This window comes from Doryrhamphus excisus, linkage group LG18 (assembly GCF_037039965.1).
Source record: "Doryrhamphus excisus strain RoL-2023G ecotype Guam linkage group LG18, RoL_Dexc_Guam_v1.1, whole genome shotgun sequence".
In the NCBI taxonomy this organism is placed as follows: Eukaryota; Metazoa; Chordata; class Actinopteri; order Syngnathiformes; family Syngnathidae; genus Doryrhamphus; species Doryrhamphus excisus.
This window is the reverse complement of record NC_136374.1, coordinates 5,015,074-5,038,396: the sequence shown is the minus strand read 5'-3', so window position 1 is coordinate 5,038,396 and position 23,323 is coordinate 5,015,074. Positions and strand designations below refer to the sequence as shown.

Here is a 23,323-nt window from a genome sequence, read left to right as displayed (position 1 = left end):
GAACACATGGACATACAATACAGTTTTTTTTCTACATATTTCTTTTTGATTAATCTTTGTAAACTTTCTTATCATAATATTGAGATTTATTTCCCATAATATTTTGACTTTATTTTTATAATATATCCTTTTCTTCAACCTAATTTCCCAAAAATGACAACTTGGTTTTGTTTGTTTCCCTTATTTCAACTCTATGCAACTAAATGACATTTTTGTCATTAGAATAAGAAAAGAATTTTCGAGATATAGATGGTATAGATTGCAGACATAAAACATGATATCGGCCTAAAAATGATCTTCATGACCATCTTGTTTCTTTCTTTGACAGCAGCTAATATTATAATTGACTCGGAAGCTGTTTGTTTTCATGTTGTCAGGGTTTGCTTCTGTTGCTTCTCCACCCCAACCATCTCTAGCGGTACAGTAACCCACACCTCCACCTCGCTCACCTCCTGACCTACTTCCTGTGCTGTGATATGTTTCTGTCGCCAGCATCTAGCGCTCCTCCCACAGCTTTTATTGGAAAGAGAGCATCCTGCCAGGCTGTCAGCTTGTAAATAAAGCATGGACGGTTGACAGAGCGAGCAGCCGCCTGCTTGGGCTGCTCTCGATACCCACCCCCCCGAACATGAAAACAAACAATCACATTGAAGAGAGAAGGAATAAGGAGAATAGTGAAGTGTAATCTTGGCCGCCTTTTCATGAATAAATCAATAGCTTGTGACTCCTCAAAGGGATGTTACGCTGCTCCATGCACACGCTCACACACACTCACATATTAAGTGTGGCGATGTGTCAGCTTGAATTCTTCCTATTTAGGTTGAGCTCCATCGAGGCTAGCTTTAAGTGTTCGTTGTCTGCAGGATTCCATCCCATGCTTCATTCGAAGCACTGGTGGTCTCAATAATCTAGAATTTACAGTAAAATGTCATTTCATTACAACCACGCATTGAGAGCTAAAAGCAATTTGGAGTTAGCGTTAGGAGTTGGGCTTAGGGGAAATTTTGGGTCAAAATGCCCAAAAATGACAACAACAAAAGAATGCATCATTCATCATGCAGCAGACTCCAAACTTTAACTGACATTTGTTTTAACCAGCAATGGCAAGAGTGTGATGATGACCATAGAACAGGAAGTAGACCTTATGGCATTGGCATTGTCATTCTCGCCTGCCTTGTCTGCAAAGCCAGACAGCTAAAGCAGCATCAGTAATAAAAGCAGAGCGAGATGTCCAACACAAATGGACTTCTGTTTAGTGTTAATGTGGGGAGACTCAATTTGTTGTGTGCTAAGACTTACTTGTCATGTTATGACTTACCTATGTCATGTCCACCATGTCATTAAATTTGACATAATTTGTCATTGAGGTTTTACTGTGCAAGTGTTGACTTATTATTACACTTGCATGATCTTGCCAAAGAGTGAATGTGAACAGACGCCCCCCCCCCCCAGGCACACGCCGTGATCCTCCCCCTGGATGTCACATCCACCGCATAACATGAAAGTTGACATGAAATGGTGGTCTTTTTGGTTTGGGTCGTGTTTGACTCGGGAGATTGCACAGTATTTGATTTGAACGGTGACAGGAAAAAGTGTTTCATAAGAACTTTTTTGGCTGTTTCACAGCGGGCCTTCCTCCATTTGTCACTGTCAAAGTCTTATTAAATGAAAGACAAAGTTCAGCCAGTGCTGTTGCTTTAAGCCTACACTACTAAGTAATGAGAGAGGCCTTGGATTCAATTCAAGGACTGGTTTACCGCTTAGCTTCCTCAGACATTTTGCAGAATAGATTTTTTGGATAAGAAATAATTTCACTGGAGGTTCATTATGTCATTCTATGTCGTGTGATTGGAAGCACTAGCTTGCCATGCAGTAAGTTCATGCAAAGTCATTCCAAGCCTTTTTTTTCTTTTGCACAGTTGAATTAGTGCCCGCAGCATTAAGCACAACAGACCCCGCTGGCTAATAAGACCTCAGGAATAATAAATCTAATTGGCACAAAAGGTGTGTTTTCCTCTGCAGCCATTTCAACGTGTTCTCTTTTCTTCCTTTCCAGCTCCAAAGACCTGCAGCCCAAAGCAGTTCGTGTGTAAAGATGGTGTCACGTGTATCTCCAAGGGCTGGCGCTGCGATCGTGAGAAGGACTGCCCAGACGGCTCGGACGAGGAGCCTGATGTTTGTAAGTGGTTTTTGGTTTTTAGCATACATTTTTTTGTTTACAATGATTGTCTGCATTTTCTGCAGAATGAACCTTGGCTGACATTGAACTATTCAGAGTCGATAATTGCAGCTTTGGTGGGTTTCACTTTGTGCAGCTCTAAATATATGCATCATATAATTTAAGGAGGGGAGGGTTCAGGGTGCTTTTTTTTTGCATGCTGTGCAGTTGATATGCGTTAATGTCATATACGTTATTTATTTCCCCCACATTCTCACTGCAGCTCATCCTTCAAAGTGATTAAAAATAAATGAACATTTTCCAATGTTGGCAAAAAGTGTGATGATGGCCACAGAACAGGAAGTAGAATGTATTGCATTCTCATTTGGTGCGGAGGTGTCATGTTTCAGTGCAACCTAGTTACGCCTGGTCTGTGCGTTTTAAGTACTTAATAGTGCTCTTATTTATTACTTATTGTAAGCAAGCTTACAGCTATAGATGTTTAGCTTGCTCCATTGTTTACACCGGGGAGCAGCTGTTAGCTTTGAGCATGCTTTGCTACGTCGAGTGATTGGAGATCCCTGCGGAGATCTGGAGGAAAGGCTGCATAGCGGGAGTGAACAGCGAAAAAGACGGTATAAAGGTAGCTGTAAAGACGCTATCAACCATTTTTACCATCTGTCGTCATGGGGAACGTAAGATGGAAGTGCTAATGGTGCTAACCCGGCTGCACTTAAAAAAGACAAAATACTATTTCATTTCAGCTGCTATTTTTCTATTTTAGCTTTGACGTTTGTCTAAATTCAGTTCAGGGGGAAAATATTGGAGTATATATCGAAATTCTACCTAAATATATCGGGATATGAGTTTTGGTCCATATCGCCAAGTCCTACGTTGACCTGACACTGAGCAACTGATACTATGTGGTAATCGCTAATTGTAAACCGTTGATACCACCACCATTTTCTATACATTTTAAGATGAAACGTGTCATGTTAGTACGCATATGTTTACACTACAAGTGATCTGTAACATATAACATCATAAATGTACTTAAATAGTGTTATGTGCTTATGCAAAACTCTCCGAAAGAACACGTCTTGTCACACTGTCTATGCCGTGGCGGTTAAGTTGCCAACTTTTGTCAACACATCTCATGTACGTGCTTTCAGCACATTGAAGCCCAGTTTTAACTTTGCGAAATAACACAGAAAATGACAAAGTATTTCCACATAGTGACCGTCCTGGGCGTGTTTTAGCGGTTTTGAGACTGTGATATTTTCATACCATGGTATACATTGAAACCAGTAACCGATCCATGCCGAGTCACAAGCTTAACTAATTGCCAATAGGAGTGCTCAATTACAACAGAGGACACAGTTAGATTTGTCTTAGTTCGTCTCCTCCTCTTTCTCTCTCCCACAACAACAGCCACTTCCTCCTTATCCACCAATCAGAATCCAGAACATTAACATTACACCACAAGAAGGTTGTGATAGTAACATTACTGACACCTGGTGACCGGTGTAGAACATGACATGTCTTTCAATATGTTTTCTGAGGGGGTGTCCCCATACAATTTTTAAATACCGATATTGCAGCCTTTAACACTGTCAGATACCGATATCAGCATGAATCATTCTGACTGTGTTGTGTAGTGTGGAATGTTAGAAAAGTGATATTACTCAAACAGAGAATAACAGTCTGTGCATGTCATGTTTTATCCACCTTGTAGTGGCAGCTCGTCATAATAAAGCAAGGTTCGAGGTGTAGAATTAAGCATTCAAACACAACTTTGGGTGACAAGGGATCACTGTAATTCAGATGAAAAAAATGCTGCATGTTTCAGTTTTTGTCCAATTATTTGGAACAAACGAACCACAAAAAACAGGTACGGCTGTACATTATTGATGTTCCCTCGCATCTCGCATCCTAGCTGCAACTTGTATCATTTTGCAAGAATATTTTTGGGGAGAATAATGCAGATTGGTTTGAGTTGTTTAGCGAGCATGCTTATCTGTCTACTGTCATGTTTGATCCCTGTAAGAAACTCTGACTGAGGACATTGACGGTCTATTAGATGTGGTTAGCGTGACGGGTGAAAACAGTGGGTTGTGTTGTTAGCGATGCACAGAGATTATTTAGCCTTAAAGCTCACCCGTTTTGCCCAATTAAGACATTTGCAAAGGTTTTTTGCCATCTGTGATTCTTTGTTTTTATTTCACTGTCACAGAAAATGCACTTCATGAGACAAACAGTCTAAAAAAAAATAAAGTAAAAAAAAAAAAGCATCTGTGGTTCCAAAGTCTACACTGGAGATGGACTGCCCTCAAACTTCATCCCTGGGGAGGGAATGAAAGCAGTAGTGTCTCTCTGGTCAGCTTCTCAGGCTGAAACCACGGTAGTTTTCCAAGAGGACATGGGGGAAACTGTGTGTGTGTGTGTGTGTGTGTGTGTGTGTGTACATTTGCCATGGGCTGGCATGGAGTGTGAGACTGGGAGGTGAAACCTCTCGAAGTCTAGACGCAAGGACTGTGAAAGAGTCAGTCTGGAAGTCATTAGAGACGCGCCCTGCTGTTTTTCACAACCTGCTCTTTCCTCCTTCCTCATCTGTGGGCGATGTTTCTATCTGGGATGGAGACAACGGTGACTACATCCCTTGTCTCACCCGGTCTGCCAAAAGAACAACAAAACTTACAGGAATAGTGCACTGAAGAAACCTGACAATGTGCTGGTGGAAAACCCTGTGCTGTTAATCACAGAAAGACCTTCCCATTACCCTCTGTGGCTGTAGTCAATCTCCTGATGTTGTGGGGCCGCTGTGGGCGCGGCCTGGCTGTGTGGGTCAGGGTTGTTGGTTGCAGCGACAGTTACACATTCCCGTGTGCGTTCCAGTTATTGTCATTCTGTTTACTATCCTGGTGAAAGATTGTTTCAGTTCAGTATTATGACTGTGACTGTTGATTGCGGTATTATTTTGTCTTCTCCATTCTGGTCCTTTTGGCCATCACAGACATTTGCTGATGCAGTCACGTTGGTTTCAGTTGTTTTGGTATTGTTGCTCTTGTTCTTGTCTGAAATAGTCGGCGTCCAACATCTTTATGTAGCTCTGCATGCGCTTTAAAAACATTATTTGTACCAATCATCTCACACGGGTTACAAAGTTGTTTGCATTCAATTAAAATGCCATATCAGTTCATATTAGTATTATTTTTCTTCTACTGATTATAATATTCCACCACTTTCATATAAACCATCTATGCCTATATTAGTGGACATAACGTGATAGCTGGTGGCTAAAGGAAGCATATGGAATATTGATTGATTCCCTTACGTGGATGTAGCCTCACAGTGTCCCTTGTGGGGGTGTGGGCTCTTGCCGGTGAAGTCAGCCACTGTCCCCTGCAGCTGCTATGTTTCTCCCACAATGCTGTCCTTTGTACCCTGGGGTGCTGGGCCAGACTGGGATGGAAGGACACTGACAGAGGACAACAACAACAGACGGGATGCTTGGGCATGTGCCCATTTTATATACAGTAGATCTGCGTTCCCAGTCAACCAAGCCAAGCCATGCCATGTGACTGATGGTCCTCAGGTAGGGTGAAGCCTCTCTTTTGGAGTTCCCCGGGCCACGGACTTCATGTTGGTCTTGAAGTGTTCCCACGTCTATAGCGAGGGGCACCCTGGAAACACAGGAAGTGTGATTGTGACGTCCACGGCCTCTGGCCTGTAATAAGGCCAGTTTTACAGTCTGTGCCTACCTAAGCTGCAATTAGCCTTTTAGGACATTTACAGCCCCTGTCAGTGTAGAAAAGCCATTTTAATGATGTGGTATATGAGAGTAGCATGCAGAGGATGCTGACACATATCAAGGGGCTTTTTGTATGGTTTCGTCCGTGGTTATTATACTCACGTAAGACGGACTGTTTGAATTGAGACTTTAACGTGAAACAATATGTTGTCTCACTGTCAATGATTTATTTGTAACTTTTCGGTTTGGCATTCCACCCCAGGCACAGCCTTAGTGGAGAGAGGCTGCAGATGTGTTGTGTTGCTACTTTGGGGGTTCATAACAGCGCCACCATGTGGTGTATTTTTCTGAAAAATAATAGCACAATCAACACAGCGTTGGGGCATGTTATTTTTTTACCCTTTTGTGTGCAGCGGTTCAGGAGTAGAAGAGTTAGCTTACACATATTTTAAGAGGATGGGGCTCTGCCAGCCACCGTTTGGCCATTTTTAGTTTGACCAAAGCTGCCCCCTGTCAGGGGGTTTAAACCAAATCAAGAAAAAAGTTCATTATGTAATCTCAGCAGGGTTCCCCACAAACGTAGTGGGGGGGCTGTGGCAAGCCAGAGGCGCTGGAAGGGGACACGAGAGCAAGCCTGGGACAACATAGCTGATTATAACACTCGGCTGTAGGCAATTGTGCAAGATGAACTGTAATAACACGATATTTGGAGTCGGTGACGCTGAGGCAGGCTTCATCAGCGCATGCTCAAAGACGGCATAGGACGGCGCTCTCATCTGCAGAGATGGTGTAAGTATTTATAAGACCGGTTTCGGAACGGGGTCACTTTTTTGTGGCGCATGACGACAGTCGCTAAGATACAATAGAGTGGGGCCTCTGCCAGTCAACGACAGTCGTATGAGTGGAATCTGTCCTATCTAGTCTCTGAGCATGAAGTGATGAAGCCTGGTCGGATGAGAGGCAAAATGTCTTGGAAGACAATCTGAACACTCCAGTTTTGATGGATTCACTGCCCCTTGAAGTCTTTTCCAGACTCAGCCCAGCTGTCATTAATATTGTTCTGTGCCAAATGTTAAGAAATGTAGGACCCAAGCGCTCTAGTAGTTTTTCCCTGCCTTACTTTCTCAAAGGTTGGCCGCTTTTGAGTTATAGCTTTTAATTAGACTTCTGCAGACACAAACCCAACAGAATATTGGGTTTGTTTGGCCTCCTTTTGAGTCAGTTTCCTATAAAAGCAAGGGTTTTTCATTATTCATGAGGCAAACAATTGCAAGCTTGTCAAGAAAGTTTTGTAGTGGGAAGTTAGAGAAATAAATAGATGATCTCAATGGAAATCAAAGCTCAGACTTTTTTGGACAGCAGGTTTGTGTCCATGATATCCGTAATTAGCCTACTTTTGTCACTTTTTACGATGGAACCTCAAAGATCGTGTTCATGTTTAATCCTAAAAAGGAATGCATTTGAACAGGTGCTATCATAAACCTTGCCCACCACAAAAAAAAACCAAAACAATCAGGCTTCACCACATGCCTTAAATAAAACTGGGAGCTCTGCCAATTATTCAGTATTGCAGACAGATGATGACAGATCCACAAGCTACAAGTCATTAAGTTATTATATATTTTGGTTTTTCTGAGCATGATGTGACCATCATTTTGGCACAGAGCATTTTTTGCATTCTTTTTCCATGTACAACTATTATTATTCAAAATAAAGTGTATTTGTGTTCATATTTTGAGGTATCTGGAGCAGATAATTGGATTTCCAAAAGCAGAAATCACTTTGGTTTTGATCTTTTGGAAAGAAAAACGAGGTCTCACTGTACTATCCTAAGTTCTATTGCGAGCCAATAGTTCAGTATGTTTATGAGAAATGAGTTAGCACTTTTTGTGGGGAAAAAAATTAAATGGATATTTTTGTCAAGAAAAGTTCTTGAAATACCGGCACATACCTCCTCTGTGTGATCGTTTGCTTTCAATCGTTCATAACCCAAACTAATGGAGGAAGGTATGCTTATTTGTTTGGCATATCCGGTGAAGTCTTGAATAAATCTTCTGTGATTTGTCTGCCGCAGGGACACTTGAAGTCTTCATTTGGACAAGTATGTTGTGATATGGAGTGCTGCATTTATGTTTGCTGCTTGGGTTGTCACCTTACCAACTCTGAAGGAATGGAAACGCGGTGGTGATATTGTTGAAGGGCAAAGATCATGCTGTCAATGCAGTGTGAAAGGAGGTCTAGCGCTGGGGTTAACCGAAGATGCAAGAAAGGAGAGCTTCAAACAGATCAATATCAGATGAGTTCTTCATCCCCTTGAAGGGCAATAGCCAGTATTTTCCTAGGCTGACAACCTGTAATTTTGTCTAGCAGGCACAAATTTCTACCTTAAAGTATGCATGTCCGATTTGTTACTAAAAACTAAAAAATGGTTAAAAAAGACAGCATGCAAAGCCCATTTTGGGACAATTGGGATGCAGACTTTTCTGTATCCACGCAGGAAAACCTCCCATGCCACGAGGTCGCAAAGGCAAGGTAGAGGAGAGGTACATGCCCCTTGCATGTGTTGCAAGTTTACAAATACATTGTGTACATTGCCTGGCCGTGGCAGCGGCTCCTCCCGCAGCGGGCGACTACTCCAGCTGTACCTTCTGGTTCTCCTGACCACCGTGGACACACGCCGACTGCGTACATAGTGTATCTGGCATGAATCGAAGTGAGTAGTAGTAGTGTGTTCTTTGAAAGGCTGTCCTGAGATTTTGTTTTCATTTTTTTTGACAGGACAGACAGTGTAGACGGCCCAAACAGTTCCTTGATGGCTTTAGGTCAGGATTTGGTTGCTTCATCCAAGAATGCGTCAGAGAGAGCCAGCTGGTCAGCGATGGCCTGACATAAAACAAACACTATGGATGGGGGTAAACTGGTGCAGCACTATTTATTCATGAAGTATATTTATGGAGGGTAAGGGTAATAAATTATTCATCTTTATGTGGACAGCCATGGAAAAAAAAACTAGAGGGCTTATTTTGGAGGATCCCGAACCAGTAGAAGGGCTTGTCACAGTGGGGATGCGTCTACTCGGGTATTAACTGGCGAGAGGACCCGATGACACTTGTTGCCATGGAGAGTATGGTTACATCACTGTCAGGGATAATTTGTGGGTGGCGTTGGCAGAGTAGCAGCAGAATAAAATAATCTGTGACTAATAAACTGCTCTTGTAGCAGGAAGAAGTCGTCTCATTATCAACTCAAGTGACAATGTTTTGACAAATGAAGTTCAAATCCAGTCACGGCACGGAGGAACCCTTGGAATTGAAATGACGAGCCGCTTTCTTCTCAACAAAGAAATTTGTTGCGTATGCATTGGAACTTGTTGATGTATGTGGTTGTTGACATTATCGAAAAACAAGCATGTCAACTAAAATATATCGGGATCGTCGATACTGGCCCTGCATTTACCGGAATTTCCGGACTATATGCCACTTCCTTTTTCACAGTCTTTGAACCCTGTGTCTTAAACAATGGGGCGGCTAGTTTATGATATTTTTTGTCGTCTTACAATAACAATAACCTTTTGTTCCAAACAATGTGTGTGGCCCTTTGTTACAAAGGTGACACGGCAACGAGATTGGCACAATCTCATGGAGGAAGCCGATATTATTTGATCTTCAAAGATACAGAGCATCGACAGCGAGACATCCCTGGTTTCCATGTTGCTTAGCGGGCAGAAACGGACGATGTATTTTTGCAACAAAAGCTAATGTCACATGTTTTCAAGTCTTATGCAGCGATGATGTTTGATGAAGTGTACAATTACAACAGTGGACTCGGACTGCTTGGATTGCAACAAATCAGATGGGAAAAAAGCGTCTCACATCTAACCATAGAGCTAGGGACACTGAGTGTAGGTAGGATTGCAATGTTTACAATGTTTACAATGTTTACAATGTTTATGTGTGTCTTTGTGTTTAAAATGGACACCTTTGGCCTATAGAAAAGTGTGGCCAATACATGTACAAAATAGTTTTTTCTTTTAAATTTGGTGGTTGTGGCATTACTGTAAATGTGTCACCACATAGGTACATAATAGTTCTCAAAGACACCCCCCCCCGTCATCACTGTGCTCTCCCCATGTGGCCGTGCCACAGTTCAGATCAAGGTTTGCACATGACAGCGCTTACAACACCGCAGCTCAGCGTGATTTGTATGGGCCCACAGCCGATTGAAGTGATCAAACAATGGCTTTATTTCTCGTGTCCCCTCGGCTTCCACCCCTACCTCTGGCCTCACTTCATCCCACTGCCCCAGTCCATGTAATCCACCTCAGTGTGCAGCGGCTTAATGATGTGTCTGCCATGTCTTGTTCTGTTGGCTTCTTCATCTGCTTTTCATATGTGTTGATTCCTGGTATTACAACATCCATGTGACATTTTTGACACCTGTTTTGGTGGGGTTTGAAAATAATATGACATAACCTCTAAAGCCAAACGCCTGTCAGGTTGAGTTAGACCGTACTTTTTTTTGGACAGACACACCAATGGTTTCCCTGCCAGATGCCTTAACCTCTTCCCAAGTGAAGCGCAGGCGTACACAATATGGCATTAGAAGCATTCAAGTAAATCCCCTGTGACAGAAAGTTAAATCTAACAATTGAAAATCCACGATTTCATGGCTCACACTTGACATTCCGCTAGTTGCTTTTCTACTTCATGTCCTGTAGAGGTTGGTAGCATGTGTTTCAAACTGTTGTCAAAACGGATAAAGAAGAAGAAGGCATTCCAGACATCGGTGGGCTTGGAACACCGGTGTGCAGAGCTGACAGAGGAGAAATGTCTGACAGAAATGTAAAGAAAAAGGCAGCGAATGTCAGAGGCAAGGAAATGTGACGATAAGCGACATAGGAAGAGCAGGAAAGATGATCCCCAGGGTTGGGCAATTACTATACGATTGTGATTGCAATCAATTTCAGATTAATGATGGCGATCAGCCAGAAGCATATTGACTTGATCAAACATGGTGGAAATGTCCGTGACAACAGCCAATAAGAGTCACTTTTCCTTTCTAAGGTAATGGAAAAGTAAACGGAATGACTCAACATGGAGCTAAACGTGCAGCTGAGGGCAGCGAACAGATGTCAGCCGAGTTAAGCACCAAAGATGAGGCAACGTGGGGGTTTGTTGTCTTGCCCAAGGATACTTTGCCAGGACGGAGGAGCCAACCGTCCTGTGCTCTGAACACCTCCCCCAGGGAGCCATCCTGACCAGATGCCCGAGCCACCTCATCTGTCTCTTCTCAATGTGGGGAAGTGGTTCTACTCCCGTATAACAGTGCTTCTCACTGCCACCTTATGGAGAAAACTCATTTTGGCCACTTGTACCCGCGATCCTGTCCTTTCAGTCACTACCCAAAGCTCATGAACATAGCTGAGGGCAGGAACATAGAGCGGCCGGTAATGTGAGAACTTTCACCTCAGCTCCCTCTTCACCACAAAGAACTGATGCAGAGTTGACATCACTGCAGACGCCGCACCAATTCGTCTGTCCATCTCACTGTTGGTTTGAAGATATTGTGTGCAGAGTAGGGATCGACCAATGTTATTTTTTTGGGCCAATGCCGATATCGATTTTTTCCCATCACCCTGAGCCTCCACACTCACAAACACATCACACTGACACAAGTTAGTACGGTATATTAAACATTTCTCTCATCATTAAAGTTCATGTTGTGCACGTTAAAGACCTCTGATAAGCAGACACGGCTGCTCCAATCCGTTCTGTGTGTGCGTGCGTGCTCGGAGAGAGCGCACACACATAACACGACACGCATTTAACCTCAGCCTGGCGTTGGCTGAATGAAACTCCTACAAACACCATGGGACTGAATTGCCAAGGTTGCCATTAAAGCGGTGTTGGTAACAGCTGTACATATTAGCCTCCAACTACATCAACAGCTCCCTAATTCCAACGGTAGGCACTTTTAAAGATGAAGCATTCAGCAGCATTCCTGGTTTTCAGACCCACAAACTAAACTATATTTTCAAGCACGTATATTGCATGCACTTGGCGTTCATGTTTCCTATTTCAAAGCAGGTGGCAATATTTCAACTAAGTTGAACTGTTAGAGGCTAATTAAAAGTTGAAACGTACCCTTGTTGTGATTGACCACTGTTGCCTTGTGGGAGGGGTATCGCGACTGCGTGTGTTGCAGGGTCCTCCGGCAACACAAAGTTGCCCAGCGGATGCCTGTCTGTAAATCATGTGGGGGAAAAATACATCGGCGAACCCACGTCGTTATCGGCCGATACCAATTCAAGTAAAGAACGCAAATATCGACCCGATATATCGGCCGGCCGATGTATCGGTCGATCATTAGTGCAGAATGCTGGTGCCAAGAACAAAATATCAGGATCCCAATCGGTGGGGCGTCTCGATACAGCTTTTTCACTTTCAATGCAATACTGATATTGCAGCCTTAAATATCTGCCAATATCTGCCAATGTCAGCCCGTCCGAATATCAACACCAATCATACATACTTGACTTATTTTGTAGCGTGAATGTTTTACATTTTACTCCAATAACAATAGTCACCAACTCAATTTGTCATGCTTTACGTTGATTGGGAGGGGGCGAAGTTTTGTTCGTTCACGTCTGTGATCTTTTCAGAATCCTCATGCTATTTTTTGCGGTGTGGCAGGAGCTACAGGAGACTTGGACTCAACTGCGACGTCTTTTTTGGACTTTGCCGAAGGGTGCTGTTAGCACTTTGTTGTGAAAATATGTCCACTAGAGGGAGCCTGTTGCGAACCACTGGCTTCCACAAAAGGATACAAACAGTCCACAGCGGATGCGGCAGAGGAATATGGAATAAAAGGCTGTGTTTCAGCCATTTCTATGGCAGCCTGAGCAAGTGCTGCCAGCTCACAGAAGAATGAGGCCTTGTGGGACTTTGGACCACTTCCTATGAATAAGGTGTTCAATTAGCTCCCGCGAGGCTCCTCTATTCTTTTTCATTCTTTTTTCCATCACTTCAATTGTTTCATGCCCTGGTAATTGACCACACATGTACTCTGCATCAACAGGAAGAATCAATTCCATGTGTGCTTTTGCGTTGTCAGAATGTCCGATTCAAAGCGCCACATGATGTTTTACACTTGGTTTCATTCCATGCGTTCCGTCTTTGCTGCTGACGTAAGCCAGCTTCTTTTTATAAAGTTTGGCGTTATATAATCCTGCTGCTTGTCAGGGCATCCGCCCAAATGTTAAATGAGGGGTTGTGCCCACATAAAACAAGACAATGACACGGTGGGTGTTTATTTCAACATTTTTTCCTCCTGGGGTGCCAGCATGTGACCTCAGCTTATTAGCCCCCGATTGGCAGCATAGCTTAAAGGCTACAAACAAGCCAAACATCCGGTCTGCTGTTCTCCAAAGGTAAAAAAAAAAAGGTGCCCCCTTAATTAACACCTTGTTCTTAATTTGTCCTCATATTTAATCCCTTGGCCAAACAGACGTAGCCTTGGGTCGGTGGTTTGATGGCCAGGCCCACAGCCTGCTCAAGACCGCAGTGTTGTGTTGTTATGGCTCCCTGTTCTTTAGAAAATGCATTAATCCCCAATGAGGGGCTTTGTCGTCCCTTGTTAAACCAGCAGCTTAGCGACGAGGGAACCGGCACGGGGGAGAACGTCACACTACGTGCTGATGCTATTGTGTGAACATGCCCCCACCATCAGCCTCTGCCAGCTTGTTCATTTAGCATTTACAATACTTTAGTAGCATATTGAGCATGAAGTCAAACCTCTAAGGTACGGTAAAGATGATGTGTGTCCTAATCGAGGCCCATCGCTGTTCTTTTATTGGCTGCAGCACATTCTAAAACTTAAAAAACAACAAAATCCAAGAATAAACTTTGAGTATTGTGTTCCAGCAGAAATGGAACACACTGCAGTCATTTCAATGAGCATAAAGTCCAAATATTATGAGACAAATTTTAGGAGAATAGCCGCGTAAAAATATAATTTGAGTAGTGTAGAGTTTAAAAGTCAAAGAAGCAATACTTTAAATAAAAAACAGTAATACTGAATGATCGCCTGACCAGTTCAGCTTTACAAACTCCTTTCCAGTTATGATATTTCATGAATCATTTGTGCTTTTTCCGCTGGGGGATAGTGGAGTGGGGGTGTAAACTAGTGATTCATCGATGGGTTGTTATGATGGTTACTGAGCAGCACTGCTGCTCCCCTCCCTTCGCGGAGACTTGGACAGTGTGTGACAGCCGTTGGGACAGACTTCTTGCTGAGTCATTCGTCCTTTTGTGGATGAAAACACGGTCAGAGTCACAAGGCAGCAAAATCTCATCCAGAAGAAGAAGAAAAAAAAGTTGAATAAGAGTTAAGTAGAAAAGCCGTCTGCGCTTTGCTTGTGGCAGAATATTCACTAGTTTGTTGAGTTGACGCCGCAAATGCTCCACGTCTCCTGAGGAATTGAAGTCTGCCCAAACTGGTGTTTACTCCAGATATATTTTCTCCCTCAGAGATTCCCAAGATATCCCTCGGCAAACTGCACCGCGCCGTGTCTGCATGCCACTGCACGGCCCTGGCATGATTATTGTGGGTATTTTGTCTCGCCGTGGATGGAGAGGCAGTGAATGCTGGAGTGTTTGTAGTTCTGCTGCTCTTCCTCCGTGGTCACCATTTGCTTGTGGATGTCTGCCTTGTGGTCGTGCTGTAAAGTAGGCATAGTAAGGAGGAAACCAAGCCAGAAAGAACAACTTTATAGGATTATAAGATAAAATTTGGTAATGGTAATGGTTTTATTGCATTTGAACATGCATCAGATTACAATTGAGTGCATCCCATAATCAGTTCACAGTTCCACATGTCCAAAAGGAGTAGGAAGAAGCAAAGCTTATTAAATCCTACCCCTCCATCTGGTACTTTTACAATCAGTAACTGTTACATTTGTTCACTTCCTGCTTTCCATAATACAGTTTAAGGTTTGTTTTTTTAATTTTATTTTTAATTTTTTAATTTTTTGTCACGTACTGAAGTAGGAGGTGATATGAGCATCCAATGCCATAATGGGTACCATAGTAAGTGTCAATATAGTGATATATATAGCACATCATGACTGGTTCAAGACTCTTCATCCTTGTATTTAGCAAACATCAACTGCTTGTATTGTTTCTTGAATTGGCTCATCGTTGTGCATTGTTTGATTTCCTTACTCAATCCATTCCATAGTTTGATTCCACATACTGAAATGCTATGGCTAGCATAACGTAGTCCTAGCATATAAGTGTTTCAAATGTACTTCTTCCCTGAGATCATATTTCTCCTCTCTTGTAGAGAAGTATTGGATGACATTTTTAGCTAATTGGTTATTTTTAGCCTTATGCATTATTTTAGCTGTTTGAAGATGAACTATATCAGCAAGTTGAAGTATTTGTGATTTTAGAAATAAGGAGTTAGTATGTTCTTTGCAGGCGGCGTTATGAATTATCCTTATAATTACATTAAAATTTCATGTGAAGGATGAATTTTTTTGGTCCAACATCTCTCGGCAGGGCAGGTCATGAGACAAGCAGACAAGTCAATGCTAACCTGTAAACGTTAATAACTATATGTACCACATAACATTCATTCATTCATTCTTTTTCTACCGCTTTTTCCTCACGAGGGTCGCGGGGGTGCTGGAGCCTATCCCAGCTGTCTTTGGGCGAGAGGCGGGGTACACCCTGGACTGGTCGCCAGCCAATCACAGGGCACATATAGACAAACAACCATTCACACTCACATTCATACCTATGGACAATTTGGAGTGGCCAATTAACCTAGCATGTTTTTGGAATGTGGGAGGAAACCGGAGTACCCGGAGAAAACCCACGCATGCACGGGGAGAACATGCAAACTCCGCACAGAGATTGTACCAAATAACATATTTACCAAAATTGGTACATAGGACACCTTGAAGCTATAAATAGGTCACTTGCTCAATTTGTCTCAAAATGAAATGAAATCGGCACCCCCGCCAAGGTGGGCCAACCCACATGAACCTGGATGTGTGTGGCTGTGAGAGGGCCCGTTCGACACTGCGCCCAGCTTTAATTTTTTTTAGTGAATTGATTGTCTCATAAAGGCTGCACGGTGGGTGAGTGGTTAGCTAGGAGACCCAAGTTGAATTCCACCCTCAGCCATCTCTGTGTGGAGTTTGCATGTTCTCCCCGTGCATGCGTACAGTGCATCCGGAAAGTATTCACAGCGCTTCACTTTTTCTACATTTTGTCATGTTACAGCCTCATTCCAAATTGTATTAAATTAATCTCTTACCTCAAAATTCTACACAAAATCCTCCATTATGACAATGTGAAAAAGTTTTTTTTTGACTTTTTTTGAATTTATTAAAAATAGAAAACAAAAAAATCACATTTACATAAGTATTCACAGCCTTTGCCATGAAGCTCAAAATTGAGCTCAGGTGCATCTTTTTTCCACTGATCATCCTTGAGATCTTTCTACAGCTTAATTGGAGTCCACCTGCAGTAAATTCAGTTGATTGGACATGATTTGGAAATATAATAACTGTCTATATAAGGTCCCACAGTTGACTGTGCATGTCAGAGCACAAACACCAAGCATGAAGTCAAAAGAACTGTCTGTAGACCTGCGAGACAGGATTGTCTTGAGGCACAAATCTGGGGAAGGATACAGAAACATTTCTGCTGCTTTGAAGGTCCCAATGAGCACAGTGGCCTCCATTATTCGTAAATGGAAGACGTTTGGAACCACCAGGACTCTTCCTAGAGCTGGCCGGCCTTCTAAACTGAGCGATCGGGGAAGAAGGGCCTTAGTCAGGGAGGTGACCAAGGCCCCGATGGTCACTCTGTCAGAGCTCCAGCGTTCCTCTGTGGAGAGAGGAGAGCCTTCCAGAAGGACAACCATCTCTGCAGCAATCCACCAATCAGGCCTGTATGGTAGAGTGGCCAGACGAAAGCCACTCCTTGGTAAAAGGAACATGGCAGCCCGTCTGGAATTTGCCAAAAAGCACCTGAATGACTCTCAGACCATGAGAAACAAAATTCTCTGGTCTGATGGCTTTCGTCTGGCCACTCTACCATACAGGCCTGATTGGTGGATTGCTGCAGAGATGGTTGTCCTTCTGGAAGGCTCTCCTCTCTCCACAGAGGAACGCTGGAGCTCTGACAGAGTGACCATCGGGGCCTTGGTCACCTCCCTGACTAAGGCCCTTCTTCCCCGATCGCTCAGTTTAGAAGGCCGGCCAGCTCTAGGAAGAGTCCTGGTGGTTCCAAACGTCTTCCATTTACGAATAATGGAGGCCACTGTGCTCATTGGGACCTTCAAAGCAGCAGAAATTTTTCTGTGTCCTTCCCCAGATTTGTGCTCTGACATGCACAGTCAACTGTGGGACCTTATATAGACAGTTATTATATTTCCAAATCATGTCCAATCAACTGAATTTACTGCAGGTGGACTCCAATTAAGCTGTAGAAAGATCTCAAGGATGATCAGTGGAAAAAAGATGCACCTGAGCTCAATTTTGAGCTTCATGGCAAAGGCTGTGAATACTTATGTAAATGTGATTTTTTTGTTTTCTATTTTTAATAAATTCAAAACATGTCAAAAAAACCTTTTTTCACATTGTCATAATGGAGTATTTTGTGTAGAATTTTGAGGTAAGAGATTAATTTAATTCAGTTTGGAATGAGGCTGTAACATGACAAAATGTAGAAAAAGTGAAGCGCTGTGAATACTTTCCGGATGCACTGTAGGTTTTCTCCGGGTACTCCGGTTTCCTCCCACATTCCAAAAACACCCCTGCAACCCTTGTGAGCATAAGCGGTGGAAAATGAATGAAGATTATCTCATAAAATATGAATCAAGTTTCTGTGGCTGCCATGGGTATAGGTATAGTAGTAAGAGGGTCATCACTTTTACATTGAAGAGGAACTCATGCACTTGCACTTATTTTGGGAATTTTGCTCATCATTCATAGTCCTTATGTCAAACACATATTTGAACACATACTATTTCCTTCTCTTTTCAGTGCATTATAAGGCGCAAAAATATAAAGATACAGTTCACATAGGTACAGCTCCTTTGATGCTTACGCCCCAACAAAAAACGTTTTCCATAACTGACCTGTATATTTACAGCAATATTGTTATCGTAGCAGCTAACACAAAGTACTATAGTATCACATTGCCTCGCTATAGGCGTTGTAAGTGACATCTCAGCATCACTCACAATGCCTCAAGCTACTCCATAGTCACTATTATACTATTACTCCACAGTAATACTATTGATGCTAATCCGATGCAAGCGGCATTTTATTAATGTTCAACTTCACCGCATATGCTGTTTGCTGTTTATTAGCACATACAACTACTAGTAAAACAGCATGGTCGTGCGCACGCAAGCAGCAGCGAGGAAGTTTCTATCCCCCCCGCAACGTTTAAATGGTATGTTTGGAAAATAATACCGTGTTAAAAAGCCGTACAACGGCAGCAGGACAAACATGCAGACCCCCTTAAAAAGGGGACACCACAACACAGACAAGTCTACCGCCGCCCCCACGTCTAGTTCCTCGTCGAACACCAGGGAAAAACCAAGCAAATCAGGTCAGAACAAGTGGATCTTCCTCTGCTTTCCAAATGTCCAGGAGCTATTTGTCCGTCCCTGCAACAAGTGTCCACAAAAGGGTAGAAGTTGTTTTCCACTTTCTGCTCCTCACTACTGTATTAGTCTACCTCCTAGTGCACTCATATTAGCAGTACGTTTTACAGATAGGAATATAAACAAACATTGATTGCACTGTTGAAAGTGTCACTTTAACTTTGCTGTTGCTGTACTGTATTTTTTACAGCAGTAATTGTTGTTTTTTTTATTGTAAATAAGTCAAAATACTGTAAGTATTACATGTTATCATCAGTGTACATGTTCTTGCATGATCACAGCATGTATATACAACTCTAAAATGTTTGAGGTTTTTTAGAGGCCTTCATAGTTGAAATAGGTGTGTCCCAATGGCATGTGTTGTTAGCAAACTCATATTAACTTTTATGCACAGAAAAGGCTCACAACAAAAAACACAGAAAAAAGTGCAGTTCTGCTTTAATTCCATGGGAATCCCTCATGCACAGAACCAAAATGGCTTTATAACAGAACACACTAAATCCAATACCTTATTGACCAAAATTTCCTGAATATTTCATCTATAGAGTGAAAATATTAAAGGAAAAAATACTTAAAATATCATAACATTATGAGGAAATATAATATTTTAGTAGCCAACTTAAATAACATTATATTTTCTCATAATATTACAAATTTATTTGTGTAGAATTGTGGTGTTTTTCATACATTGTAGAATACATTGTATTATTAATGGAAAATATTAATAAAACATTATATTAGCTTAACAATTTGATTCTTTGATTCTTGTTTCATGTCTTAATGAATTAAATAATCGAAATTTGACATTTCTTCTTGTAAATTTTCATTTCAGAATTATCACATAATATTTGTGGACTGTATTCTCGTAACATTAGAACTATTTTCCACAACATAATTTTCCAAAAATCGCCACTTTGTTGTATTTATTTTTCATCCTTTTACGAGCTTGAATAAAAAACTGACCTTTCTTTCTTTCTTTCTTTCTTTCTTTCTTTCAATTACAACTTTTTCTCATTAGATTACAACTTTTTTTCTCAATATTTTGACTTTATTGTTCTAAAATACTGCAAATTTTTCAATGTTCGGGCTGTAAATTGCTCGGAGCTACACCAGGGCTCTACATTAAAAACAAAAATGACTTGCCCATGGGGAATCCTTAAGGTGAGAACTACTTGCCCGAATATGCTGATAATTCATCAGATAATAGTACTGATGCATTGTATTTGGAGGAATGTCTGAAACGTATGTTAACATGGCATGCCATGCTACCTTACACATGGTAGTCGTAGTAAGCAGTGATATTTATAAGTTGTGCACCACAATGAAACATTATTGAATAGACACATTTGTGTACTAGTAAAGTGTTTTTAATCCAGAAAAAAAGCTCAATGGTCAAACAATAATTTGTGAAGCAAAGGTGAGAAAAATACACAGAGAAATGGAAGCGCTAGATTTTGTAGCTTGTGCAAAATCAGCACTTGGTATTGGATCTAATGGGTGGGGTTTCATTGTGACCACTTCAAATTGTCACAGCAATGTGATTCACTCACCTGTGCCATCATTTGATTTGCTGCCGCTAATAAAATACTTGTTTAGGAGGCACTGGTTCATCACTTTTTGCTGTTTTCCTTCACAAGTTGTTGAAGAATTAGACCATGTTGGCATGGACGCCATGATGGATGTTTTCCGAGTCAAACCATCGCTGATTGGTTGATCGCGAACAAGAACGGGTGTGGGTAAAACGCGGACTGTGGACTGCGGACCGCGGACCGCGGTCTAAATAAACGATTCTGATTGGTCTATTTCAAGATTTGCAAGGATAGGTTTGCAAATTACCACCGGAATTACGCAGTCCGTGTTTTACCAACACCCAACAAGAACCGCTTTTAAAAAAACTTTTGGTATGGCATACCAAAGTGCACTTGCCCCACGGGAATATCACTGATTGGATTTACTTGCCCCAATTTTGTTTTAACTTGCCCTGGGCCATCGGTACATCGGTATTGTCGAGCCCTGTACACTTTGGACCCCCTTCATGTAGATGTTTATACATTTGAGCTTTTTATTTCAGTAGTGCCAGCTTGTGTTTTTTTGTTTATCAGCAGCAGTGTCGTAACCTGCGTGTAACCTGCGTGTAATATGGAGCCCGGTCACAATGACACCGTTTATGCACATCAACCCGTCATTCCAAATGACCCATGTGTGATATCATGTATTCCAGTTCATCGTTTTGCTTCTTTAAAGCTTTTTGCTTTCCATCTCATCCATCTTTACCAAGTGAGGCATAGCAATTATGATTGTTTTTCTTCATGCTGTCATGATCCTTCATGCATCTATTGTGTTGTTTAGCTCCTTGCTGTGTTCATAGCATGTCATTCAACATCATCTTATTAATATAGGTAGAAATGATTCCAAAGTCCCAGCGAGTTGGAAGTTGAGCGAAATCCCTCAATAGATGACGCTCACCCTGGGAAGCTTAAGGGCACTTGACCTCACTGCACTGAATTCCCAGGACAGTCTTGAGAAGACACGAAAGGGACTCTTAAGGAGCCCAGACAACGCCACGCGCTGTAAAGCTTGCTTGTAAAAGGTTGTGAAGTGACAAGGGCCTTCCGGCCACATGTCAAGTGCTTAATTGTTGCCAGCTTGTTTGGTTTGCTGGGAGGAGATGATAACTCGTCTTAGGAGAGGTCCTTTGAGGTTCTCATGCGATGTCAGGATGGGGTGGGATAGAGCTGGTATCGCTGTAGATGAAAAAGAAAGATGCGTTTGTGCCTTCTAAGATCAACTTGAATGACTATTTTATGGAAGTCTACACCAACGTGTGATTATTTGCAACATTTTTCCAAACTTTGTACTTAATAAAGTGTGTGTGAGTGTATATTGGGTTGCATATGAATATTGTCCTCTGTTTTAGCCATGCAATTAATATAAAGTAACATTATGTACGTAAACAGGTACATTTCCTACACTGTTTGTGAGCTTTCAGTCACTCGGTAGTGTTATATTTTGCAATGACGATATAATATTGGGGAAAAATATCCAGGCATTTATTGCAGTATGCAAGTCAATATGTAAATGTCAGTGATGAACATTTGACTTGTCTTGCTTTATTGCAGGGGTGTCAAACTTGTTCACAGTTATGGTTGCCCTCAGAGGGCTGACTGTAACTCTGAAACTATATTCATGTATAGTCAACCTCATAATGTTATTGTACAGTATGTATTGACTTAGAGGCCTTTATTGACTTACTTACAATGCTAAGCAGAAATTTGTGTATCAATTGTATAGTTCATTTGAAATGAGGTTTGACAGTTAAAAAATAAGTCCACTTGCATGCAGTGAAAAATGTCTGTCAAAATTGACGTAAAAATCTATTTAGCAAGATGTTTTTATGTAAAATAATAAAAATGTGTAAAAGAATTAGAACAAATAAAACAATTAGTAGTAATTAATACATGTAAATTAATACAAACAAATATCTTCAGTTTTAGTGGATTTTTTTGGTTGCGATTAACATTTTATTCCCAGTTGTTATTATTACTATAATAATTTATTATATAATTTATATTATTTATTATTACTATATTACTATATTAGTATTAGGAATAATACTTATTATTTATTTATTTTAGATTTAATTTAATACATTTTTATTTTTTAGATTAAAATATTAAAATGATAGTATTGTTCTGAACTCCTTTTTCAATGCTAGTATTATATTAACCAACGCTGCATGGAGGAGTGGCCTCATATTGAGTCGAGATGGACTAAGTAGCGCCACTGGTGGTCACAGCCCAGTGGTGCACTCCACAGACCAATTCTTTTTTTTTTTTTATTGAATTTTGAATTGACCATTTTATGTGTCTGTCCCCCTCAGGCCCACACAGTGCCGTCTTAAAGTGCCCCCCCAATGAGTACCAGTGTGGGGGGACAGAGCTGTGCATCCACATGAGCAAACTGTGCAACGGGGTTGCAGACTGCACCGACGGCTGGGACGAGGGACCGCACTGCAGAGGTATTTACGCACCATGTGGTGACACATCATCTTATTTCATAGAAAAATGCATTATTAATCCCACTATGTGCTTCCTTTGTAACAGTCAGCCTCCAGTAGTAGTAGTAGCGTATTTACAGACCACATCAGGGTGCAATGGGTTCACACATTCTGCATGTGTGGTGAAACTTTGAATACGTGCTACACGAAGCCGATTCGGCGATGAATCACACATCAAAACCCCCTGATTGAAGTGGCGAGTGTTTATCGGCTCGCGAGGCCCGAGCGAATCGATGTACTGTGTCTGTGCTTATAAAATATCGACCTTGTCCGCAGCTACAGACAAACTGAGATTGTCTGTGTGTGTGTGTGAGAGTGTGTTTGTGCATGCATTGTTGTCTTCATCCTCTTTGATGGGCCTTCTCCTAAGCCGCTGTCAATCAAAGAAGGAGCCAGGAGGGTGATTCTCATCATTATCTCAGCCCAGCAACCCTTTAGTATTGACAGACCAGGAAAATAGGTGGTAATGACACAGATTGTTTCCGAGTGAGGAGATTATTAGCAAAGGAAGAAAGGGATGCGGCATGACTAATATCCATGTGCCAAATTCACGAAGTATAACATAGAATATCAGTACAGTAGTTGGGGACGGATGGGCATAATAATCAATGGTTAATTGATAATTGATGTGCGTCCCGTGACTGCAACCTGTGCCATGCTTGGACTGACT

General features: G+C 41.7%; 1 protein-coding gene across 3 annotated transcripts in view; it reads left to right on the top strand.

Annotated features, from left to right (window-relative positions):
- LOC131106550 (low-density lipoprotein receptor-related protein 1-like) overlaps positions 1 to 23,323 on the top strand; it is a 113,967-nt gene that overhangs the window by 18,193 nt on the left and 72,451 nt on the right. For all 3 annotated transcript variants that reach the window (XR_013630249.1, XM_058055731.2, XM_058055730.2), the window contains exons 2-3: positions 2,057 to 2,179; positions 22,477 to 22,614. Coding sequence is in view for 2 of the 3 variants with exons in the window: in XM_058055731.2 (XP_057911714.2) it covers positions 2,057 to 2,179; positions 22,477 to 22,614 (261 nt within the window). In the remaining variant the exon portion in view is untranslated. The remainder of the gene's footprint in view (positions 1 to 2,056; positions 2,180 to 22,476; positions 22,615 to 23,323) is intronic.